The sequence below is a fragment of the Halyomorpha halys genome, unplaced genomic scaffold (genome assembly GCF_000696795.3).
Source record: "Halyomorpha halys isolate HHAL.00 unplaced genomic scaffold, Hhal_1.1 Scaffold548.1, whole genome shotgun sequence".
In the NCBI taxonomy this organism is placed as follows: Eukaryota; Metazoa; Arthropoda; class Insecta; order Hemiptera; family Pentatomidae; genus Halyomorpha; species Halyomorpha halys.
In genome coordinates this window covers 276,853-304,734 of record NW_027105247.1, presented here as the reverse complement: position 1 = coordinate 304,734, position 27,882 = coordinate 276,853, and the positions used below count along the sequence as shown (strand labels likewise).

Genomic DNA, 27,882 nt, shown 5'->3' with positions numbered 1-27,882 from the left:
GGATCTACACAGCCAGACACTACTCAACCAGGAACTACGCCAACAGGAACCACACCTCCTGGAACCACTCAGCCAGGAACAACACAACCTGGATCAACACAACCTGGATCTACACAGCCTGGTACAACACCCCCAGGATCTACTGAGCCTGGAACAACACAACCAGGTACATCTCAGCCAGGTACAACTCAGACAGGATCAACTCAGACAGGAGCCACACCTCCAGGAACGACTCAGCCAGAAACAACACAACCTGCTTCAACACCACCAGGTACAACACAACCAGGATCCACACAGCCTGGTTCAACACCTCCAGGGTCAACTGAGCCTGGAACAACACAGCCAGGCACAACACAACCAGAATCAACTCCGACAGGAACAACACCTCCTGGAACTACACAGTCAGGATCAACACCTCCTGGAACAACACAGCCAGGATCAACACCTCCTGCCACTACACCCCCTACTACTACACCAGGAACATCTGGCACAACTATAACTGACACTACTCAACCAGAGACAACACAACCTGAAACCACTCAACCAGATTCAACTTCTGGAACTACTCAAACAAGTTCTACGCAAACTGGTACAACAAGTCAGTCTAATTCTGAGACAACTTCAACAGGGACTGTAACTGAAACCTCAACAGAACTTGCAACCACTCAACCAATGGAACCAACTAGCCAGGAGACACAATCTCCTTCAAAGCCTACAAATGTTCAGTGTGAGGAGTTAGAGGATAATCAGTACAGTCTAATTTGTCCCACTGGATTTAAGCGACACCCTAAAAATTGTAACCAATTTTACCAATGTACAACTTCAAACAATAATGCCAAGGTCCTTATCCTCTCATGTAGCAATGGAACTGTATACGATGAAAGCAAAACACAGTGTCTACCACCAAGTTAGTATAACCAACTATAAATTAATATTATAATTTTTAACATCATTTTATATAAGTGGTTCCCAACAGGTGGGCCACAGGAAGGTCCAGCAGCACCAGTAAAAAATTTTCCAAAGAAATGAAATTTTTAAAGAAATGTTCATAGAATAAGAAGGGCTTGTATATATTCGACGACTACACTTGTTTAATTTAAGTTTCTTAAAAAGTCAAGATAAATATTTTTATATGATGATAAATAATTTTAAAAACCTTTATATGGTAAATATTTTGACAAATTTATTTTAGAGACACAATCCATAGTCAATTTTTTTACACTATTGAACGAATTAACAAATTATTGATTGGTAAACCAAAATTTGTTTACTGTTTTCTTTTGTTTTATGACCTAAGTATTACTTGAATGATTTTCAGCATACTTTTTACACATTAAACACAACTCTTTTGTGGGGAGGGGAGGGGAGGATTTACTTGGAGTATTCCCTACCCTCTATAGCAACGGTTCCTAAAGTGTCCCAAGGGTATGCCAGGAGTGCCAGAAACAAATGCCACTTCCTCAATATATTAAAAAAAAAAAAAGAAAAAATTTAAAATTAAACTGGAAAATATACAGTGCATTCCAGCTTTTACTTTACACTGGTTTTTTTTTATTTTCCTACATACTTAACTGGTATGAGAATAATTTTCACAATATTTCTATATAATTTTTAGCATGGGACGCTTGAATTTTTTTTTAGCTCAAGGATGTCTTGAAATTTTTTTGACCAAAAAAAGATGCCGTGTGAGAAAAAAAGTTCAGGAACCACTGCTCTATAAGATCAAATAGGCTTGCAGTCCCTTAATTTCTGGCCTAGTGAGCTGCACTCTTTTGCTAGTCGGGAACCCCAATGATTTATATATAATATATGAAAGTCTGATTTCTTCATTTTGTTATTTGTTTCTTTAATAAAGAAAATAATATATTTATATACTTTTGAAGAAATTAAAGTAATTTGTTTGATTCAGGCGAAGCTGAACCATGTACCGGGAAAATGGCAGAAACAAGGATATATAAGCGGTTAGCAGATGGATCAACTCCTCCTGTAAGTTAAATTATTCTGCAGTGCCAATAAAATGAGAAGGGATTATCATTATGAATTCTGGATAGAACTAAATAAGAAATGATTCCACATCTTCCTAAGAAAATTACAATCTATTTAGAATTAATTTATTACTTTTTAATACTGATTTTCATTTGACATCACTAAATTTTTTCATCTTTTCAATTAATTTACATGTTCTATGTTCAAAAAATCCTTAAAGTAATTTTAAAAACAGTTATCCATTGTTTTTAAGAATCTTTGATACTCAGAAATACTAAACCATTTTTTTATGATACTTTGAAGATGCACATTAATGGTTAACTCAAAATCTTTATGAATACACCTTTAACATTTCCAGAAAATAAACTGATATCATCATAATTGAAAGATAGTAGCACAGACCTCGGGAGCTGAAAAAGCTATAGTTCATCACTTGATCCTTAAATTAAAATTAGAAATTAAGTTACTAGAGTACAAAACAAGCTCCAGTGGCAGAAAATTCAACATTCCTACTTATATAATTATTTACTAGATAGCAATTGACTTACATTCACTTAAAAGGGATAAACAAACTCCACAACGGATCTTTTTTAGAGGTCAGGCCTACTCTTGATTGTAGTAAGTGAGTTTGAAATTTTCTGCTGCTTGAGCTGGTTTCATTCGCAAGTATCCTAATTCATTCCAAGATACACTTCACTTTCTTTTTTACATGATAATATTCAAATTCACATTTTACTTTATGATAACATACTTTTCTTTAGTTAATGCTTTATTCAAATGACCCTAATTTTTCCCTACTTCAAGCATTTTTAAAAACCCTTTGGAACTTAAAATGTAGGATTACAACTGATCATTTATAATTAAAGCATTTTTAATTTTTAGAATAACCATTAATCAAATTTACATATCGCTCTTATTTGAAAGGTACAAGTGAGGTCAAGAAGATCTTTATGCCCAGCAGTAGGCACTTTCCCATACGAAGGAGATTGTCAAAGGTTCTTCAAATGTTCTTATAACCAGAGAGGAAGAATGCAAGGTAAAAAATTCTTACTATTAATATGAAAATAAGTATGAAGGACAATCTCATATATCGTATACGTGATCAGGATTCTAATTAGTTCTTTTATTATCATTATATCCTTCAACATTTGCTCCCAATATAAAAATAATATCATATACATATTTCACTTTACCATCAGTCGAAAATAACTTTAATTGTCCAAAACTGAAGAAATAGTTTTGTTACAAACAATAACTTATTACCTTGTTTCCCCTCTATCAAAGAACTAAATGATTAAATTTATTCATCATTACTTTAATGTTGTGCCAAACTTAACAGTGGCCTTCGATAGTTTGTAATTATTAGATTAAATGACAAAAATTTTTTTCACTAATTACAATTGTGTTCAACCTTTTTCAGGTTATATGTATGAATGCCCAGAAAACTACAGGTACTGGGATGTATCTAGAAGATGTGAAAAAACATATAAAGTGCCATCGTGCTCTGTAAGCCAGCCCTTATTGATGCCACCAACATCAGTACCGATAGAAACTAAAGAAATTGGATACTAAGTCACTAACGTACCTGATGTGCCTTTAACATAGCAACCTCGTCTTTCATGAAGATACTTCATCACCTTAAAAATCACCTTTTTTTTAACATTATTTATTGTTAAATGGACCTTTGTATTATTTTGTGATCTTTTATAATTGGGGAAATTCCAATAGAGCTGACTAATGTACATATTTTCCTCGGCAAAGTATTTAAAAACAAATGCCTTGCTGACCCCAGTCAGTTACTATTGGACTTTGGAAGGTGTGGGGAAAAGCAAATGATCAAAGTGTGTGACTAAAACAAATGTGTCTTATACCTTCCAGTGAATAATACTGATTAGTAACAATTTTTAGTTTATTCTAGTTTTAGTTTTGTAATTAATGTGCCTGCTGTGTATAGAACATCTATGTTGAACTGTTGAGCATAAAGCATCAAATGGCAGTAGGAAGACTTATTTATAATTTTTTTTTTATTGTGCAATATGAATTGCAATAATATGTTGCTCAAAATAAACCTATATTTATTAAAATTTGTACTTAATTATATCCACATAACTTTCCATTAATATTAAATTTGAAAAAATATTTCAACCATATTAAATAATAAAATCTTGCATAAAATGTTTTTAATAAGCCTAGCAAAATAAAAATAAAAAAAATCCATTCAGTTCAAATTTATACAAATATACATAAGACATATGTCGATGGTAAGCAATTAAAACCTCTTAACTTCAGCAGTTTTTGAAATAAAAACCACAATTACACAATGTCATTTTTGAAATGACACACAATGATTTGAAAATCTATAGATATTTCTAATATACATAAATATATAAATATAAATGAAATTTATTATAACTATACATGTGTTAAGTAGTATCAGCTGTAGCATGTAGTATCATTTCATACATTTTTTATAAAACTCATTTGTTTCTCCAGTAAAATTTACCAAAATGGAGTTACGAGGTATTCACTGTATACCATCTGTTGAACATGGGAGTGGTTAACACAAATAAAATATTTTACCGTTATTACTGTTTTATTAGCTATGGTTAAATAACATAAAATATTCTTACTGTAGTGAGAACAAAGAACACAGCACACACAAAAGCTTGACAACTACCCACTGGCAACTAGACAAAGAACATAATGTCCAGTGAACCACAATCGATATATTCACCATTTTGCGACAGAGCAACTTATATAAGATAAAAACTGAATTTTTACATCACACTGTAACACCATCAATATACATATATGTCTAGAAAAATAAGAACATTTTAAATAAGCTAAGTAATTAACTTTAATACCTTTAATATAAGGTGATTCGCTTATAACATCTCTGCCAACATAAAGCTATAAACATCAAAAATAAATAAAATGTTTATAACTTAATTTTAAATAAGAGAGAGAACAGGGAAACAATAGAGAGATAAATATTTAATATTCACAATTAGACCCCTCATAGCTTCGACAAATGAAGTTCTTAATTGGTAGTTCAGGACTCTGACACCTGTGAAATGTGAGTCAACATTTAAGTAATTGGAATTTGAAATTATTAATATAATGAAATGACAATGACTAAATTTAAAAACTAATTAACAAGATGGACAAAATATATAAGTAACAAATGAAACTAATTTATTTGTTACTTATTTATTTTGTTCTGCACTAAATTTTATTACAAGATGCATTTCTAAATTTGATTCTGAACATTCTGGTTTTTATCATTTAAAATATTTTTATAATATAAGAATGCTTTTTCAACTACAACCTATATGATAGGTGCATAAATGTATGCACTTAAAATTAGATATATTGTTAGAAATGAATAACTGAAGGTAACATTTGATATATTATTGTATTGCAAATTAAATAAATATGAACCATTGATTTTTTTTTTATCTGTAATTTTTTCTTTATTGTTGTATTTTAATTTATTATTTCAATTTTTTATTTAGTTTAAATAATCCAAATTTATAAATATGTACATTTATCATCAAATATGAAAATAAAACTCCGTTAATTGCATGTGGGTACACTGATTAGGAAATATGTTTGATCAGTGGCTTAAAAAAAGTACTCAAACAAAATATGCAATGGCATAAAACATTCAAACTTTGGTCATAACTTATATTACAGAACTCCTTACCAAATATTAAAGTAGTATCACACTCATAGTACTGGTATCGAAGATCGTGCTCAAATCCTATCAAAGATCATGCCCCAAAGGCAAGATTGAACCATGCCCCTGAATTCAAAAAAAGGGATGCAATGGCTGAGTATATCTTCATCGACTTCTGCAACAATAATTCTACAGGTTATTCAGAGGGCTTTAAGTATTTTATGATGCAGGAAGTTACTTAAAAGTAAGGATACTCAAGTATAAAAATAAATTGCATTGTAAATATGTTTCTATTCATTCCTACCCCAAACCATATTTCTTAAATTCTAAGAAAATTTAAAGGATGATGTTAACACTGAACATAAAATATTTAAATTTTAACGAATAACTAAGTCCTAAAACAAAATCCAGTCTATATTACTAATGATCAATATTATTTTTTAGAATATCCCACAAAAAATATATCAATTTGGGTAAATAAAAAATTAATATCATTTTATTATAAAAAAAAAACAGAAAAAGAAAAAAAAGGCTTAGCTCAATTTCAGAAGAATCACATAATGCAACAGTAATAGTCGTGTAAAATGAAAATGATAATAAAGTACATTTCTATAATTTCTTTGAAACATGACATCATTATCACTTAATATTCTTCCTTAGTTTATTTTTCTGTAATTGTTCTTAAAGACAGTATTTTTGAGAACTATAAGCACTAGAAAAAACTGGATAAAGCTAGAGCAATTAAGGTATACAAATAAAAAAAATGGAATGTACTAAAATAACTTCCACAACAGCAGGAACTTAAAAAGACTATTTTGTTATGCCTCTTCTATTCTGAAAGTGCAAGGTCATAAACTCTCAAAATGTTCAAAAATTTATTATATCAACCAATTCAATTAATGTTAAATATCACTTAATCTTGTTTTAGAAAATTAAATTAATTTCAAATAAAACACCTAGATGAGTCATTACCACTTTGTCATGTTGAACAAAAAGTGTTGGGTAAGCAAATTCCGACCAAAACAAAAATACACTCATAATTATCAGCAGTTTAGGTTTGGATTTAGGTACCTAGGTTTGAATAATTGTATTCATAGAAGTATTCACTGAACTGTATTAAAAATATTAATATTTCATTACAAGTACCTGAATACAGAGAACTTAATTTAAATAAGCTGATCGATGTCCAAATGTGAGTACTGCTAATTCATAAATTTTAATAATTCCAGGAGTATTCTAACAAAGTTAATATAATCACTTATTAAAAGTAAAGTTGTTTTTTTATTTTGTAAACAAATTAAAATTCTACACCTAAAACTAATTCAGTTTATTTCAAAATTAAAATTTTCCCATACTCAATAGGTGTTACAAATCAACACCTTTAATAACAACCTGAATTATTTACACGAGATGCTACCATAATAAGTTTTTATGACAAAAACCATTATAGTTTTATCCAAAAATGGATATATTGACTTTTTAATAAAATACACCTAATTTATATTTTTTTGTCTAAACATGTGTTTTCTTCTATTGTATTTAATTAATTCTGTATAATATAGTATTAATAAATAATAGTTTGCAATATTATGTTTTTATGGCCAACAATAAAAAGCAATTGAAATTTTAAAAGGCTGTTATATGTACAGACAAATAAAACTGAAATATAACTACATCAACAAATGTAAGTCCATTAAATTTAATTATCATTATTAATGGCCCATCATTGTAACGTACACTAATACTGTATTGTTTCATAAAATATTATATGTAGCATAAACACATGGGAAAATTTTAAAAACAAATAAATCATACCTTACTCAATGAAGCTTAAAATAAACTATGAAACAGCTTGAAATGTTAAAATTTAATTAGCATTAGTATTTTCTATTTAAACAAATATTGGATAAGCTTTCAATATAAAATTATTTTAAAAAATAATATGAAATAAAATGTACATGAACGTTGATTGTTCAAGGACTGAAAAATGTTTACTTTTGAGTAGAGATAATGATGCAAAGAAAACCCATTATTGCCCTATTGAAGTAATAATTTTTACAGTTCTTCTTTCAGCATGCATTGCGCTATTAATTTTTATTGAGTCAAGCAGTGGTTACTATTTCACTCAGTTCCCAGAAAACAATGAAAAGGCAATTATAAAAAATCCTAAAAAAAAAGATGTTAAAGGACTATTTAGCAAGTTTGTACCTAGCCAAAAGAAAGACGATAATGATGAGTGCGAAAGAACACTTGCTTTAAAGAGAAAGTCAACAGATGCAAATAAACCAATATTTTGGGATGGAAGTGTTTATTTCATAAAAGATGATGGAATCATCACAGACCAAGAAGCTTGTGCTTTAGAGTCTATATTATACAAATACCCCAATCATACGCATTTGATTGAATTACTTTGCAACAGACCAAAAGAATTAATTCAAGGAACAGATTTTATAAAGCTATTACAAAATAATTATAAAAATTTTCAAGCAACCAGTATTAAAGGGAACGATTTTTTTAAAAACACTCCAGTTGAAGGAAACTGGAAGTGCGATGACAACATAGCATTGTTTCAAGGAAAAGTGCTTACTCTATGGTTGTATGGCGGAGCTGTCATGTCATTTGATGTCCTTTTCAATACTCCAGACATCTTAAATTATGATGGTCTACAGCTCTCTCCATATGTAATGGTAAGCAACAAACATTGCCACAGTTTCCTTTTCAGGATATTAAATAAACTCAAATCTACAAAAAAAAAGCATTTTGCAGATGTTTTAACAAAAGAAATTGATGATCACAATAAAAAGAATCTATCTTCTTTTATAAAAGTGATAGACAATGATAATAAATCTATCTGTGACCACTTCAGTTCAATTTGTCCCTTTTTGATAACAGAAGAACTCAAGAAAACAACTGCAGCTTGGACTGTGAGCTTGGAAAATTTTTGTCCACTCATAATAAAACAATTTGTAACCTAGACCAAAACAACACTAACAATGTAATTATATTTCTATGACTCATCTTATTCTTTAATTTCTTTTGTTCTAAATGATTGTAAAAAAAAAAAACACCCATATCATATTTTAGATTTCTTCTCTATTTCATCTAGCATCTTCCTGTCTCTTATCTTTGTTGTGTCACTAGGTATGAAGGTCATGTTGCCACATATTATTTACCCCATTTGGCATTTTCCTCACAAAATCCAACATTGTGTCCTCTCTAACTCCTCTATGTCTTGTGTTTTACATCTTGGTCTGGTCCCAAGATTTCTAGCTTCTTTCTTTCAGTCAAGCTTTCTGGAGCCAACAGACAGCTTAAGGTTGCAGTCCTAATTCCAATTTTAACAATTGATTCTGAGTATGGGTTTTCACTATTTACAACAGGTTTATCATTGCCAGAAATGCAATATCATTTAAATACTTGTTAGTAGTCCAGCTCTCTAATCTATATAGTAGTACTGATAGATATACTAATGTGTATATGTATATGGGTTTCTGACATTCAGCTCAGCTCTAATTTGTATTTGAAATATGATGAAACCTGATCTTTCCATACCTCTTATTCTAAATGGAGTCTAATCTATTCTACCACCTACATCAAAATAGTATTTAAATAACCCTTAAGAGCCAAAGCCGTTCCAGGTCATTCGCAACTCATCTTCATTTCTTTTAACATGAAGTTTACAAACTTTCCCCTTTAAGACAAACTCCTGAATTCATTCATCGACTGATACTTGCATTCTTCCTTGAGAATCATCTATCAGCAAAGCATTCTCATACACCATAGTTTTTTTTTTAATTTGCACCAGATGTAACAATTACGAATACTATTGATTTATTAAAGCAATTAGTTATTTCATAATGAAACAAAAATCGTTGAAATTCTGCAGGTGCCATGATTTATTATTCTCCTCTTCCAGTTCAATTAATAAGAAACAGTTTTAATTTACCTGATCTCAAGTAATGTGTTATTTCACTTTTTTGGGTTTCACAAAGTTTTTGAAATAAAAAGGAATATCACAGATAAGAATCCACAAACTGAAATGGGCTGGTCCTGTGGAAGAATGAAAAACTGCTGAATAAAAAGTATAAACATACCAAAGAAAGAGGGAGATCAGGGTTCCGATGGGTAAATAGACTACCACAAGATGCACAAGTACAGGCAAGCAAGAGACAAAGTTACTTGTGGAGGCTCTGACCCATACTGGGTAAAATATACCCCCATATTTTATTGTTATTTTGTGCTTCAAAGGATGCATCCCATCTTTGCTATTTGTATCATGTACCATTTTAGACAATCTGGCCCCTATCAATAGTGCTGTAAAAGAAATTAATTTTTGATATTTTTCTATCTGAAGATTCATGTTGAATATATTGAAATGATTCCATTCTAGAAGTTTGGGGATAACAGTTAATCGTAGTATATAGTATTTGATTCCAGTTATTTGAGACTTCGCATGTTTCTTTTGTAATGAAACAATTATCCATAGGTTTATTCTATTTTTCATAAATACATATGTTTGTGTAAAACATATGGTGAATTTGAAGTTTAAATTTGACAAATCATATTTTAAATTAAAATGGTTTTTGTAAAATGATTTTATTCATATGGGTTTAAAAATTAATTGTAGAGCTGAAATAAGTAGAAAGAATATTTTTTTTTTTTTCAACTTTAACAACAAATACAAAAAAAAATAATAATGATAAATGATATTTATTCTCATATTTCAATTAATTATCAAAACAGCATAATTATGTTCAATGCAAGTACCTCTAAACTATTATACTACAGCAGCAGTAGAATAACATGAATATACTGAGAAATACAGAAATACATGACATAATATCAATCTGAAAAATATTAAAATGACAAAATAGGTAAAATTAACCATACTAGAAAATATATCATTTGATAAATTGCTCTCATTTCTTGAATGAAGTATTAAATAATTATAATATTAATATTTAAAAAATTATTTCCTTATATTTCAGTTATCCTGTGAATATATTGTTTTGAAATCAATAAATCAAGGTTCTTAAATGATTCAATAGTAGTAAACAATCACATTGGCATCTAATGCATCTGTTTGTCATAGATATTAGTAGCCACAGGATAGGAAGATTATATTAGCAGCCAATAAGAGGGTAAGACATCAAATGTAAATTGAACTAAACATTTATCAATTTCTTAAATAACCAACAATTAAATATAAATACATATTTTATATGCAATATGTTATATAAATATCCATTCATTAAACAAGTATGATCTAGACTTTCCTATTAATCAAATATGTATCTCAACTTCACGTTATTGATTCTCCCTCAATCATCTCCTTATAATAATAATAATAGCCATATCATCTCGAGCAGTAAATATCCTTGCCAATACCCAATGCCCTTTTCATCTGTCCAAAATTAAATATCAATCTCTTATAGCGCTTCCATTCCTTCTATTTACCCTAAAAACTGTAACAAAAGCTCACTGTCTGTGTCCTTCACTGTCTGTAGAAATAACTTTTATTCCATCATCTTACATATATTAGACATATTTATTTTTATATTTTATGAATATCTTCCAATCTTCTATCTATCCTTGATAAACATCCTCTAAAAAAAAAAATACTAGCATATTCTCTAACAGCATCATTGATGGTGACAAAATCAAAGAGCTAATGTAACTAAAAGATGTTAACAATTCAACTCAAATGGTCAAATTGTCATAACAAATTTAATATAACTAAAAATATATTCTCGAAGAAAATTTATGTTTTATATTGAATAAGACAATTTAATAATTGAAACCATTTTCAGTCCAATAAATTGGCAGTTTTCATTGGACTAGAATAATTTTAGCTTGTAATCCTCAAGATCATGAAATTAACAATTAAGCTGCCAAATAGCTCTGGACAGACATAAATTAGTCACTGGATACCATATAAGTTAAAGATAAACAGTTAGTGTTGAAAACCCTTGTTTTATGAATAATTTCAAAATTTTGGTATAATACTGACTAAAAAATTTGATTTTTTCAACATACATTTTCTCTAAGGTGTTTCTTGGATCTTTGTGAAGTGGGCTCTCATAATCATTAGTGATCTTTGAGATACAAATTAAAATAATATAAATAATTAAATGAAAAAATTTGGCTGTGAGAATCACAATCTAGACGTCTAGTGATATACTCTCTTTGAGTATTTTGGGAATGACAAAAACTAGATTTCCATGAAATTTTAATTTATTTCTAACAATAAAAATATAGCATTGTATCAAAGAAATAATTTTAAAAATAAATAAATTACATTTCATCATAAAATTTCTTTATTCAATAATAAATAAAAATACATTTTAAAAATAAAGCAGGTAACTATGATTAACATTTTGAATAACAGTAAGTTCTTTGTCTTTCTTAACTGGAGGCTGCTATCTGACGAGGAATAAAATAGTTTTGTTAGTGGTGAACATATTTCATAAGAGGATAGTTTGAGTAAGGCACTCGTGACATGTTACTTTAGCTTTGAGGGGATTATGATATTTTAGTAGTTCAATGCTTAAAATGAATGTTTTAATAAGAAAATGTAAGTAGATAGTGGTTTTTGAGTTCTTTTCTTCAGGAGGGGAAGAGATCGGTAATTTTGGAAAGAAATATGAGAAGGGTAGATGTTTTTTCGAATAAACAGCAACTACAAACTTGATTATTACATGATGTCCTCAGTTCCTAGTGCACTAAAGCTTGAAGAGTGAGTTCCAAGAAAGTGAGGTTTTGAAAAATAATACTGGATAGTAGAAGAACATTACACTTTATTTACACACTCAACTTACCTATTGAGTTCAAGAAGCTGCTCAAATATCCAAAGCTCAAGAGAAATGTATTACTTTATCACTGAAATGATACTATCTAAGGAGGAAAAATTAATAAAATACCCTTATGATAAAACCAAGTCTATCAGTTACCACAGAAACAATGACTAATTGAGAAACTTGTAGCTTATTGCACTAGGTGGTCATGTTAAAGCAATATTGCCCAGGTATTTAGTGTGATGAAATCCCCTTTCTACTGGATTTCAGAAAAACAAAATTAAGGGAGTGAGCAAGAAAAGTTTAGACATGATTTCACAATGCTTTGTAATATACGGAGATACTTTGGTTATAGAAGTTGGTTTTATTTTTGGGTAAAGAATGATATATTATAACCCATCATATTTTAAAAATTGAAAAATAAGTTGGGTTAGACCTCACCTATTTTTAAATAAGTGAGGCCATGAACTGTGATAACCCTGGAAGTGAAGAAATCCCATTCAGAAACCGTAAAATCATTAGTAAGGACATATATTTAACAATCCAATAGGTTTCATTGTATACTTCAGAACATAGTTTATAACCTATAAGTTTTTCTTTCAAGTACAATACTGTTTTTGAACTGTACCATAATTTTGAATTCATCCACATAATGCTATTACTCATAGGTTCTTTAACTGACCAAAGAGATTTGAGATTTATTAGCATTTAAGACATATTTCAATAAGATACTTTTTGGGTCATTCCATGTCATCACCTAGATCATTACACCATCATTATACCTCTCAAATTTAGCTGTCACATGCTACAATTAATCCTACTATTACCTTAATAACACCAGAATTTTTTTTCCTATCTTTTTGTGATTTTTTTTTTTAATTTAGCACAATCTAAAGCTTAAGAAATTCCAGTCTCATTAACATTATATAAAAATAAAAATAATTGGACACCCACACCCTCAGATTCAGATGAAACTTGGAACAATTTACTCTATTATTACCTTAATAACAGCTGAATGTTTTTTTCCTGCCAAAGGGAAAATTCCAGATAGAACAAGGAGCTTCTTGTATCCTCTAATATTTTAAAACAAATTTCAGCATTCTATCATCTCAGATACTCTAGATATGGTGATTTTTGTAAATCACATTTATTTATAATAAATGTGATTTACAAAAATCACCATATCTCAGATACTCGAGATTCATCTCAGATACTCTAGATATGGTGATTTTTGTAAATCACATTTATTATAACTAAATAACTGTTTAAGGTGTAGATAGTTGACCATATATTAATAATGGAGTAGATGGTCGGGTGTGGTCAGCAAAAAAAACTAAATAAACAACATAAATAATTTTTTGTTTATTTATATTCTTTTTTGCTGATCGTACCTCCCTCTCCTCCCCCCGACCATCTTCTCCATTAAATAACTGTTTCTTAGTGTTTTTAAAAATTATATTTAAATATTTGAAGTTGTTTAAGGGAATGATAGAAGCTAAAAACTTTTAGGTATAACAAACTTCCTGCAAAATTTCATGATATTTTGAATAATTTTTGAAGTGAAAATATTTCTAAAGTTGTAATTACACATTACGGGTGCATTTTCTGAGGTTTTGGTTAGTGACAAATCAAAAACAAACTATGACTTTTACCGGAAAGTCCACTAAAGTCCCCTGATGAAGGCTTGAAATTCGAAACATTGTCACAAATAAATAAGTTTTGTTTATTTGTGTATTTTTGCTGACTGCACCCCCAATCATCTTCTCCTCATATAAAAGAACATAAATAACTGGAAAAATAATTTTTTCAGGAGTTACTAGGATAGTAACAGAGTAAATTTTCCATAAAGTTTCATCAAAATCTGAGAGTGTGAGTGCCATATTAATTTTTTATCGGGCCATTTGACATGGAATGACCCTTTATGTATGTTATACACTTTATAAGATTATAATACTTTTAATGAAATAACCATTATTTTCTACTATATAAATTTCAGATGAGTAAAGATGAGAGGCTACGTTTGATACTAATTGAACAAGATGATTATGATCAAAACCCCAGAACAACTGGTATAGCCCATGGAGCTGCTACAGTATTTGCAAAATGGCCATCTTATATAGCCTCAGCAATATGGCTTATAGTTTTTATTGTTTCACTTGTAACACTTATAATGTTAATAACCTTTATGTCCCTACTGAACCAAGGAAAGTGAGTAATGCATAATTAAAATTAATTTCTGATAAAATTCACAAAGGTTGCTAATGAAAGTAGATTCATTCAGATTTAGGTTCAAAGTCAATAACATGCAGAATACTATTAATGACTTAATGCACGTTTTCCCCAACCACATAGTAGGGTATATTTTGCTACAAAACTTCATAAAGCTTATTTTGGCCACAATTATTTTCAATTTTTGTTTTTATTTTTAATTTATCCAATTAGTTTATTATTTATTACTTCCTTGCAACCAAATATAGGAAAGCTTTGTATTCAGGCAGCAAATACAAAATATTTATGCCCCCAGAATAAAAAATTGTCACATCATATGTTTTAGACATCAAGGAACCAACAAATTTGGTTCCGGGTTGTCTGCTGGAAAATTTTTGTTCGGGTACAAGCAATTGAACTGCTAAACCGATGTTAATGAAATTTTCAGGTATTGTGAAAGTTGATTGCTGGCTGATCCCAGATCGATTTTCTCAGCTACTTCTGCATAATTATTGTTAAACATATTTTCCATTGTATAAGTGTATATCGAAAAAACCATGTCCGTTTGGCCCTAATTTAGAGGGAAGTTGGAGATAAGAGTAAAATAGGCTTTTTATCAATTACATCAGATTCTGGCGACTATTTTCTGAAAATAAATCTTTTCTGGATAGAACTATATTTAAACAATGGTTAGCCCAATGAATTTTATTCTAAAATGACAAATCATTAACATTGAAATAAGGATGATAACTTACACAATAAAAATATTCGCCAAAAAAAAAATATGATTCCAGACACAAATTTTTTAAAAATAAAATAAGGCAATAAAAAAGAGAAAAAAAGTTAAAAATAGTGAGAAAGCTATAATGACCCATGTGTTAGTTAGCAGACATATCACACCCTACATGTTTCATATTACTTAGGAGACAACCTCTTTTGTTTTCCAATCATAGAGATTGTCACCATACATCTGCCTTGGTTAGTTTTGTGAGTGCTTTCCCTCTTCTCTGGCTTCCATCAACTATAAATAAGTTTGGTCTTGTTTTAAAATTATTAAAATATAATTTTATAACAAGACCTAACTTATTAGTTGAAATAGTTAGTAGTAACAAAAGTGATACTTCAAATATAAAATACATCAAAATAATATAAACAATTTTTAGGTAAAATATAATCCATTTTTTCAAAGTTATCTGATCATATTTCAATACAGGAGAATATCCCCTCCTCACACATTTAATATGTCAATTATGTGATGTATTTGCACTTATTTGTCAGCCACAAGTATTTTTCTCTCTGACTAAACAAATTTTATCTTTCTCTACTAACAGAAAAAAAAGAAGATATTTTTAGCTGTTGAATAATCTGGCGATACATCAAAAATATGGCTTTCAGAATAAGCCAATAGTTGATATCTACAAGGGCCTTTATTAGTTTTATAAACTGTGCAACAGTTATTGACAATAAAGTAATTTTATTCATCCTCATTCCCTAAAGCTCTTATCAGTTAACAAAAGCAAGTGTCTTATTAATTACTTTAAGTTGTTTTTCACAAAGATAACAGATCCAATACCATTAGATAATCCTTTTTCTAAAATATCATCATCTAGCTAGAAAGGCCTGATAACATCAAGAACCTCTCTCCTAAAAAAGAAACAGTATCCCTTAAGTTGGTCCAGAAATTTCAGATTGGATTTTGGCCATTACTCCCTCAAGAACAATAATTTTTTATTGCAAATATTCCCATTTTTCTGTTATTATTAAAGCTAGTCATTTTTTTTTCACTTAATTTTTTAGAAAGTTCCAATTTCTTTCAAGAAGTGATATTACCTAAACTAATCATGAAACTGAATGACTGTTTAACAATAAACAGTTATTTTTATCTTTATTATAAAATTGAAAAGGGAACTAGTCAGATAAATTTTAACACAAATTCAATAATACATTTTTTTTATCTATACTTGAAAAAACAACAAAGTTTTGAATTTTGAATTGACCATGTTCCCAAAATATTTTTAAAAATTAATCATTCTTCAAAGTGCATAGTAATAGCTAAATTTCACCTCTGCTAATTTTCAGAATAGTTGAACAAAGTCTTTACATACCATCAGAAGAAAGCCATTTGACGACTGGAAAGGATATTAAAAGTGAGTTCTGCAACCAAATGATAGATAAAGCACATGAGAAGAGACAAAGTATTCCTGAAAAAGATCTGGAAGTTTTTGATTCAGGAAATAATATATTTTACATGGTTCTAAAACCTTTAGATAAATATTCAGCCTGTTCCATTGAATCAGTATTACGCTCATCTCCAACCAAAAATATATTTCTTATGTTTTTAAAAAATTTACAGCAATCATTTGAAAATGCACTAAGGGTGAACTATGAAAATTTTAATATAATTAACATTGAAGGGAAAACAATCACTAGGGGGTCTCCATTCGAAGGAAAATGGAAAGCAGATGACAGGTCGTTATATGAAGTGGCTTTACTAACAGTATGGCAGTTTGGGGGAACAGTTCTATCAGAAGATCTATTAATGTTAAATAATAGATTATATGATGAAGATGCGATTAATTGTCAAATAGATCCAGAATTGATTTATTGCCCGCAGCAATGTGCAGCATATTTGTATGACCTCATAGGTGAAACACTGAGACAGAATCGTAATTCATCAATGGACAATCTTATAGACAGCTCTATCATGAAGTTCTGTGGCTCAGAACACTTTATACAAACTGGCTGCAAAGGTGTGACAAGAATAGATGGGATGGATATGTGCAGCATGCCTGAAGACAGGTGCATGTTTGTCAGAATTAGGGAGTGGATAAATATAGCTAAAAGTATGAATGACACTATATGGAAGGAAATGGGAAACTACTGTCCCACTACACAAAAGTACCAAAATACTGTTGATAGGCAGGTCATAGGTGAAGAACAGACCGAAACATCAATTTCAAAAACCCAAGGTTCTACTCCACCATTTGATTCTACAACACCTTCAAAAGAACAGGATTACAACAATACCACAATAACAAGCACTGGTATTGAGACTTTAAATTATAGCTCTCAAACAACAACTGATTCTTCACCATCAGGTTAAAAATAAAATATTGTTATTTATTTGTATATTAAAACAGTTTGTCTCAAGTTGATTCCTTATAATTAATAAAACTAAACCAAGTTAAAATATTATAAAGTTTATTGATCTTCAAATTTAGAAATCACTCACATGTAAACAACTGCGAAAGAAACAAAAAACTTGCAACCAATTATGGACCATAAATCCTGTGGATAAAAAACATATTAAAATTTGAATATAATTAATATCTTTAACCAACAATCATTGTTACCTTTAAGTAATTAAATAAATATTACATTAAAAACATTGATAATAAATAATACCAATAAAAAAGTTTAGATAAAAATTAAAATGTTTATAAAAGAACTTTTTTTAATATTCTAGCATTTTTGAGTTTATTCTTGTTAATAATTTAGATAGTCTGTGTGCAGTGACATTGCTAAAGTTATTGCTTGAAAATGAAATGTGAGTGAGTTACAGTATTTTTTTTTTTTAATAAATTTCATATAATTGTCAAATGGCTGTGGTTATCAAATAAGCTTAGATTCCTAAACATAGGTATTTAAAAGTTAAGCACTTTTAAAATTAAAGTAAAATTTAATAAATATTTTATTTATTATAATTATCTAGAAATAAAATAGAAAATAATTGGTCCACATTTGTAGTTTTAAAAAACAACCTGGTTCTCCAAAAAAATTTACACATGACTCAGGATGATCCATACCAAAAACTCTCCACCCTTGAAGGTACAGAGGAGTGACATCTGTGTTTTACATAGCACTTGTGTCTTTTGGGTAAGGTTAAACAAAAGGGTTAATATCCAACATCCTTTTCCTAACTGAAAAAAACCACTTGCCATGAAACCAAAAAGAGCTGCAAATTAATCAGACAGAAACTCATTTTCTTAATATGGCTATTATTCCTCCTTTCCATAGTTAAATTTTAATTGAATCCTGGACATATTGAGAGCTGCTACAGACCAGGTATAGGTAGGGTTACTAAAAGGATAATTTGTCCAGAATCTATCAAATAGTAGTCGATAATAGGAAAATATGTACATAAAGATAGACCAAGAGATGAACAGCAAAACTGTGAACGCTCTCACAACCAAGAGCCCTCCTTATTTCTGGAATGAGTAACTTTTTTTCATACTTACTTTTATTTCATATAATATTTAACAGTTTTATTTTTAATCTACATCTAACATGCCAAAATAAAAGTGATTTCGGTGATTTACTTCAAAAAGAGTAAAATATTTTGAAACTATAAGAAACTAAGAATACAAGTTCCCAAGTACTAATCCAAAATGTGTGGATGTACTCAGTTATACACAATGAGAACAAAGTCAACTGAAGTTGTTGATTATAATCTGAAACTATAAAGTAATTCATATTTATGCTAATTTATTTATTATTATTTTTTTTTATCTCTATGGCTTCCCAATTGCTGTCTATCCACCAAAAGTAGTAATATTAATGGTGTAGGTTATGAATCACAACAATAGAACATTGTATATAAGGGTGATTCTCATGTTACAGGCTATTTTCATGATGGAATTTCAATAACTTTGAATATATTTAATATAAATTTTCACAGTATTTACACCTTCCATTGATGCTCAGCTGAATTCAAACAAGTAGCTGAGATAAAAATTTTTTTTTAGAGAAATTTAAAGATTAAATTTTTAAAAGAGTAGTAATGAGGAAATAAGTCTGTTAATGAACAATAGCTTGAATCTAATAACTTTTTATAAGATCAAAAGGTAAGACAATAAGTGTATATATTATTTCTCAGATATATACATTTTTTTTTTATTATTCAATAAACATTTAATTTTTTTTTATAACAAAAATAAAGTAAAACTTAACAAAAAAGTGAAAAATTTAAGATTTACATTTTATGAATTATTGCAATGTATTGTAATTAACACATTTTATTAATTATTGAAAATTAACACTTGACAAAATTTATAAAACAATATCATTAGGAGATATAGTCTCGTTCATAACGGTTTAATTTTCAATAAATGATAAATTTCAATATTTCACAAAATGTAAATTTTCATTATTTTATATTATCAATCTATAAAAAAATAATTAAATGTATGTCGAAAAAGCAGTACTATGTCACAGGAATAATAAATTAAAACACAAAAATTGATTTAATTATCACAAAATATTAAGATGTCCCTTTCTTTCTTTTTTTTTTTCCACATGATTACATAATGAATTTTATGCTGGTTCTACATGTTTGCCACTAGACAAAAATCCAAGAATTATACAAATAATTAGAGTAAACAAAAGAAGCTACAAATGTCTGTATCAACATCTTGTAGGTTCTTTTGAATTTTGTCGTCAGTATTATTCCATTTTCATCATCAAAAGGAATAAAATAAAGATAGGTCAAATGAAAACAAGTGTAAATATCAGCTAAGTAAGTTGTAGATGATCAAAATTCATAGAAATAGTACTACATAACCTATAAGTACAACTTTTGTTCTAGAATTTTTATCAGAAACTTGTTAATTTAATTACCTAGAAATATAATGTCTTTATAAATATAGATATGTGCTATCTTAAATAAAAAATAAACTGCTAAAGTTAATTAACAAGATTAAAAATAATGTATTTACACTGAATCAATAGAATTTTAAAATATACAATCTATTAACTAGGGTTAACTGCAAAATTCAAAGTTTAGGGAAATTCTTTAATTAATTAAAACACAGAAAGCACCTTGTTTTAATCAGTGTTGGCAGTTTTAAAACACTGACTGAACAGAAACACCCTTTGATTTGTGCTTAAAACCGACTCAAAGGGTTGGCCACAAATTCAGGCCAACTTGTACCAGCCAAGCCAAATGACCCATCCACATGCTTGCGCATGCATGAATTTTCCACCTGTTGTGTGTAGAGGCACTTTATATGTAGCACATTCAAATAAGTTTATAAACACACTTTTTACAAAAAAGGATAAATAAACAATTAAAGACTGCTTTGGAATGTAGGTTTAATTAGTTCATTTGTTATTATAATTGTTTATTAGTAACCTAAACAATTTGTAAATTTAATTATGAATGAAACACCACTGCTGAAGGCAACACTAATTCAGACCATGGGACTACACCTCGGCTGTTTCCTTCATCTGAGGTCTGTTTACTTGTAGTCTCCATTAGTGCAACACATACTCCATGTCTTTTGTTATAAAACCCTCCCTAATCCGCAGCGAAGACTAATCAGACAGTTAGAATTAAAGACACCAAATTTAGTAAAACAATCAGCAGAATTGTAGGCAGTATGGCTTACAAATGTGGTAATAACATTTCCATGTATTTTAATTCACCGAATCCATTGTAACTAAGACATTATTTCTGTAAAGTATATAATAATGTACGTCAAATAGTACATACTATAGTCAAACTATCACTAGATAAGTGAGTACATGCTCACCCACCATGTTGGATTAGTGCTTTGGAACTGTTATCAGAAAAAAAAAACAAATTTTTTATCAACAACTACATTGTCAATCCCTCTTTTCCCTTCCCCAATCTTCCTCATTGTTCAAGATTAGCTATTAATTATGGTAACTCTATCAAATGGCAATAAATGAAGTTAAAAGAAACAAAATAATATTAATTAATTCTTAGAATGTTAAAATAGCCAGGATATTTCCAAAGCCTATGAATGACTGTAAAACGCTCTACAGCAGAAGAAATACCACAGTCACAACACCAGGCTTAGGGTTTTTAGTACAAACCACCATGAAGATACCAGGCAGGATCTTCATCTTATTCACTAAAGTTTGAATTCACTTGTTTTTTAAAGAGCATTCTCTGAAGGCGAAAAAAAAATTGAGTCAATCATTTTTAATTTTCAAAAGATTTTTATATCTAATTAGCACCAAATTCAGGGAATGGCTCAAAAAAATTCATCATAGGAGACTTCACAGCCAGAATAGGATGTTAACTCCAATATAGGACTTCAACTGAAACCCAAATTCTAATCAATATTAAATATAAACAAAATTTGGCTTGTTAATATTTAATATTCTAATCATTAAGAAACCCAAATTCACTATTTAACAATGAAAAGATGTAGGAGTCAAACAGCAACCAAAAGAAAATTAGTCAATATGCTCCTACTTAAAGATAAAAACACTCTTAAGGTAAGTAACAAAGTTCTGATGGAATAAAAAAAACCAATATTCTGATAAACAACAGAAATCATAGCTTAACTATTAACAGAACATTCAAGATCTTCTATGGAGCAGAGGCTGTGATTTGGACTACAATGTACTCAGAATCAACATGAAATCACTAATTCCTGAAGTAAAATCAAAAGTATATTATCATAATAATGCTTAATTTGTACTAGGATTACTTATTACAAATTATGCTATTTACAAAAAAAAGGAGAAACAAAGGTGGAATAATCTGTCTACTCAGACTAGTATAGTCAAAATGGAAAAAGTAAATTCAAGTGAAATAAACAATTTGGATAGAAAATTCAATAAGCATTCAATCAATCACACAAAACAATAATGAAAACGTTTTTTTTTAACGATTAGATAAATTTAAGGTTAATTATTACAGTAATTATTTTTTAAAAAATTTAAAAACACATAAATCATTGACTCAGCTTCCAATAGTTTACTTCACCCCTTAGTGTTATAACTTTAATACATAATAAAAATAAAATTAAAATTACCAAATAGTGGTAAATTTTTCTTTTCGAGGTTGCACCAATTAGTCGCGACAGTCACAATTAACAACACAGCAAGCAAAGAAATATTCAGGAATTGCAGAAACAGATAAGGCATCAAAAACACAGGATAATTCTAAAAGTGTTAAACATGTTAAAATCAGTTTTGTACATTTCTTTTAACTGATATGCAAAAAGAACTTACATAGACAACACCCAGAAGAAGAAAGGCATAAGTATATATATTTATTCCACTGCCAATCAACTTGGAATTCTTTAAAAAAGTAGGACAAACTGAAATATGATTATTGTAATGAAGAATGAATAGATTACCTACCACTGAAATAAAATAAAACTTTACCTTTCGGACCAATTGACTTCAGTAGGGATGGTGACAAACATCCTTGTCCAATAAGTCTGTTAAGATCTGAAATTGTAATAATCTAGAACATTGAAAGATCATTCAATTATAATTGGAATACTGATAAAGATTATTCAATAATTTATTGTTTGATATTTAGGAATTACAAAGTAGATGGTTGCAAAACTCAAACAAACTGATGGTTTTAGTAAATCAAAGGCTTAGAGGGCAGTTTTAAGTATTGAATTCTTTATGTTTACTATTATTTGAAGGGCTTTTAATATCATATACTCTATTTTTGTAATATAGCTTGGTATTATTTTTATTATACTTAGCTACTAATACAAATTGGTTTTGATTTAATGATTTGAGGATAGAATATACGATCTTCTATAGGATAGAATATAGATATTTTATATAGAATCAGAACTTTCTACTAGTCAATTTGTTCTGAATTTAAAAATTTTGAGCTATTTTGATGATTTTCAAAAATCTCTAATGAACTCTAGGGCAGCTTTTGATTTTTACTGCCTCACATTTGTCTACCATATAAAGACATAAGGTTCTAAATGCATAGCAAAGAGAGTTCATGACTTTCTTTGCTTTTCGATCCCTAATGCAATACCATCAATTCTTCGAAGTGCAATGGAGGGATATTAACTGCAGAACAGGGAAAGCAATTTGTAATATCGGTAACAGCTGCTTTCAGAATATGTTAAGAAATGCATTTTATATTATAATAAATTTCTTCCTTTGAATAAAGGGAATTATTTAAGGGATTTGTATTAACCAATAATGTATTATAAAGCCTAGTGCTCACTTTATCCATTCTTGCAAACTCACTGTAAAACTGGAGCTAAGCCCAAGCAGCTTCTTAGACTTTCGCAACATTGAATTTGAGCATTTGGTGGTTACAGGGTGATATTTCATAGGAGTTTTGAACCCCCTCCCTCTGTAATAAAAGTCTCAGATTCTTAGTTGTGCAACATCCTTAGGACAGATGTGATTCTGATGCACAGCTACCCTCTCTCACCTCTCAGCTCAAATCCATGTTTTTATATTAAAAATGTGGTCAACCTATTCTACCTTAAAATTTATGGAGGATTCCCAAACCAATATATATTTGTACAACCCAAAAACTGCTGACTGATATCCCCATTAGTACCAGTTTCATTGAGCACATGTTAATGGCCTGAGGAACATCTTTACTGTAAAGCCCGTGATCCTTAGGACCTTCCAACTTAACCTTCTAGAAGTGCTTAAACAAACAAATTGTTTATCTCTTTTCAAAAATTAAACAAATTTATTATACTGTTTATTTATATTGGTAACCCATAGTTGTTGAGAAAATAAACTCTGGAGAAGCTCAGAATCTTAAAGCTTTCAGGACCCTCACTTGGTTTAAGATATCCCTGCTAAGAAATAAAGTCTCAAAACACAGATTCATATCAGCATATGAATCTGTGTATGTCCTCACATGATTACAACAATGATGCTGAGCAAAGAGTATGCAACAAAGAATCAGGAGTCTGCAACAAAGAGTCAATAGTTTGTTGTGTATGTACAGATAGTTGATAATACTACCAAAAATCAATCAAACCCTAATAATATGATAGTAAATGTCAGCATACAAGATGCTAGTAGCTGTGACAGCCATAACTATCACCTTCTCATCTTTAGTCCCAGCCAGCCTTTATTAATTATTTTCGGTGGAGATTGTTTTTGTAATATTCTCAACTTAAAATATTATAAAAATTAAAAATATGAAATACAACAGGAATTAAAGCTTAGAAATTTACAGTAACATTATAGAATATCCCTATTTAAAGCTCCAATAAATTTTCAAACAATTAATTCATTTTATAATGCAAAATCAAATGGCCTTCATTTTTTTAAAGAAAAAATATCTCAATAAATTAAAATTATTGGTAAGCATTTTTCTTTACTTTTTCTAAAAATAATAATTGAAATTGTTGCAAAGTTGTTTATCAATTTAAAAGACTGAAAATCGATAAAATCTAGCTCAAGTCATGAGATAGAATTGAACTATGAATTAGTGAGAGAAACCTAGAAATAGAAAACTACGAAATATTAAACAATAATATTGAGAAATAAAAGAGAATGGAAGAAAAAAAATGGTTTAATTTATCCAAAGATAGAAAACATTAAACATATAAAATAAAACTAATTTACCAATGCAACTATGCTGAAGACCATAAGATACGATTGTGATCCAAACAGACATGGTTTACATATTATATTAATATTTGCACTGTATTGCTGAAATATAAAATATAAGTTATTCAGTATGCAGTGGTTCATTGACCTAAGATGTAAATTATTGTTAGACATAATTAGTAACATGATCATTGTAAGATATATTTAATACATACATATATTTGAGATAAAATATTCATAGTAATTTCAAAATGGGTAAAAGTAAAGCTCACCATTTGGTAGGGGGTAGCTAATTCAATAATCCAAATAAAGAATGTAAATAAATAAAGAATATATTAAAAATAAAATGAAATATAAATTGAATTGATTAAAAGCATAGAATTTATAACAGGTTAATTAAACGTATAATGAAGCATATATTTTCATTCCTAAAGTACATTGAAAAATCACGTATTTATTATATTTTTCTAGTTGAATAGATGCTTAAAAAAAGTACCACAATGCTACAAAGAAGATGCCAACTTCTATTTCAATGTTTATTTTTCAAGTTTTTATTCTTATTACTCCTTCATAGCTATTTAACCTTTTCCAACCTAGCTATCAGTTGGAATAATTTGAATGGAAAAAAAAAATTTTTTTTAGTAGCTGACAGTTATTTTTGTACTTAATATACCAGAAATAAGATATACAATAATTAGCCTTGCTATCAGTATCAAAAATAAGACATGAAAATTTTTTCAATCTGGCTCAAATGATTTTTTTTTTTTTTAGTTTTAGAGCTCTCCTCAAAAGACTCAATCAAATACTGATGTCATGTATTACTTTTCCCAGATACTATTCTATAGAATGCAATTGAAACTTAGCAAGCTCACATGACAACACTGTACCATCCCTTCCCAGATGATCATACATGAATGGGCACTAATTAGAGTTCTGCTGTGGTAGCCCAACTTAATTTCATTCCTATGCACTGTTTATGAATTGAAAGATCAGGAGCTTTATTTATAGCATTGCGAAAAACCCTGTCAGTTGAACATGACTCTGCCAAAATCACCACTCAGCACAACAATTGGTAAAGAAATGACAGTTCCATATTAGTAACAACACACTACACTTAAGGGGATATAGGCTGTACAGATTTTTTTATATTTGACTGAAGCAATAATCAAATTAAGTCAGCCCTCCTTTCAAACAATGCAAAGCAGCATTTACAGCAAATAAGTTTAGAGGAGAATCACTCAATATAAAATTTAATGTTCAGCAATCACTCAAAATTCCTAAATTATCAGTTTAATAATTCTCACAAATCAGGTTAATTTTTCTCTTTTTTTTTTTAATGAAAACTATCATAGAATAATTTCAAAATGATTTTTTTTTTCTATACCACAAATTTAAATAAAACATGTCTTTCTTGATTTCATTAACTATTTATAAAGACGGATTCAGACATTAATCGGGAAATACAAATATAATATTCTACTAAATTAATAGAGATTAATAGAAATAAACTACTAGTAACACAAACACATATGACTGATTAAAACTAACCATTTTAATATCACTTAAAATCTAATGAAATAACTAAGACAATCTTAAAAACTATAATTTTAAAAATATAATACTAATGAAAATAATGTCCCATTTAATCTATTTACCTTAAAAAAAGGCCCTAAAATATGTCCAAATGGTATTTTCATAGTAGGTCATATAAAGAACACTTTTAAAATATTTTTAAAAAAATTGTAAGAAAACAAACTCAAAATTAAAATAAAATATTAAAATCCTAATTTTGAATATAGAAAAAAGTTATATTTTGAGGTTTTAAGTAAATTAAATATTAAATGATCAGGTGTTTTATAGCAGACAATTAAAAAGGTTAGTAATATATAAAATGAAATAAATTTCAAAAATTTAACAGTAAACAAGATGTGTTCTATCTTTTATTAAGAAATTGGTTTTCAATTCCTAATCAATATTGCACATTCCAGAGTACACATATATCGCCAGTATATTGGCAGGAATCATGAATAGAGGTTTCTCCACAAGTGTGGAGTGTCACGGATGTGTCACATGTTTTTGACACATTGAAAAGTCTGTAGGAATAATTAATTATAATAAAAAATTTGTGTAACCCTTTAATACTTTTTAATTAATTCTAAATTGATAAAAAAAAATTATATCACATGTAATTTAAATAACAAATATAACAAGGAAATAAAATTCACTCAACATATCTTAAGGATTAACAGCTTTTTAACATTTTTTTTCACTTAATATTATAAAGAGACAAACTTGCTTATTGTAAATTCAATTATAAATGAAAAATACATTGACGAAATTTCTCTATTTTGTTTCTAATATGTAACTTCTTTTTAAAATTTATTTTGATTTACAGGACAAAATCTGTAAATGATAACCATCACACACCAATATCGTAGTTAAAGTTCATTGATTTGTTAGCCCTAGAATGGAAAACCTAAGTCAAGTCAACGAATAGCACCAAACAAGTCTTGCTAAACCTTGACAGGTGCTGGCAGAAGGCTCAACACTGAGCAATGCTTCCTCGAACCCAGTATCCCTTTTACCAAACAAAAGAAAGTATCACCTTGCCTTTATGTGTAACCATGTATGTATAAAAAAACTTACATCGTCAATCTGAAAAAGGTTTAATAGTACCAGTAAAAGTCTGCTTATCATTTTGTTTTAGTACAAATGTACCTGACCTGTAAGAAGTAATAATCCAATTAATTTAGTTTTTTATAATTATACATTCATTACTCACAAAATTATTTCTATTTTTAATTCAAATTTAAGATTATTTATTACTTTCTTTTACTAATTTATTACATAATTTGGTTTATTTTTTTATTTACAATTTAACTTATTTTATTACTC

General features: G+C 28.9%; 2 protein-coding genes, 1 long non-coding RNA gene and 1 pseudogene across 6 annotated transcripts; 2 read left to right on the top strand and 2 right to left on the bottom strand.

Moving 5' to 3' along the window:
* Positions 1–4,064, top strand: part of LOC106684151 (uncharacterized) — a 109,870-nt pseudogene extending 105,806 nt beyond the window's left edge.
* An 896-nt stretch (positions 4,065–4,960) lies between these two features.
* LOC106684155 (uncharacterized) lies at positions 4,961–8,365 on the bottom strand. The gene is made up of 3 exons (XR_010844108.1): positions 8,253–8,365; positions 5,693–5,840; positions 4,961–5,053 (listed from the first exon to the last, which is right to left on the bottom strand). It is a non-coding gene; the product is annotated as an uncharacterized lncRNA (long non-coding RNA).
* LOC106684152 (uncharacterized) lies at positions 7,580–17,822 on the top strand (the record flags this gene model as incomplete). The annotated part of the gene is given in 3 exon segments (XM_014426069.3): positions 7,580–8,352; positions 14,456–14,667; positions 16,747–17,822. Coding segments are annotated over 3 exon segments (1,971 nt in total). The 3' UTR covers positions 17,771–17,822.
* Positions 17,823–17,851: 29 nt separating this feature from the next.
* On the bottom strand, positions 17,852–26,820 carry LOC106684153 (uncharacterized). Of its 4 annotated transcripts, none has more exons than XM_014426072.2 (6): positions 26,643–26,820; positions 25,003–25,089; positions 22,810–22,875; positions 22,654–22,742; positions 22,455–22,584; positions 17,852–17,955 (listed from the first exon to the last, which is right to left on the bottom strand). In XM_014426072.2, exons 2-6 carry the CDS (start codon positions 25,052–25,054, stop codon positions 17,885–17,887), a joined length of 408 nt encoding a protein of 135 aa, XP_014281558.1. In that variant the 5' UTR covers positions 25,055–25,089; positions 26,643–26,820; the 3' UTR covers positions 17,852–17,884. The 4 variants fall into 4 exon arrangements, with proteins under 4 accessions (XP_014281558.1, XP_014281556.1, XP_014281559.1 ...); XM_014426070.2 differs by having other exon boundaries at positions 22,810–22,891; positions 26,643–26,818; XM_014426073.3 differs by lacking the exon at positions 26,643–26,820 and adding an exon at positions 25,860–26,371.
* Between the last annotated feature and the right edge of the window lie 1,062 nt (positions 26,821–27,882).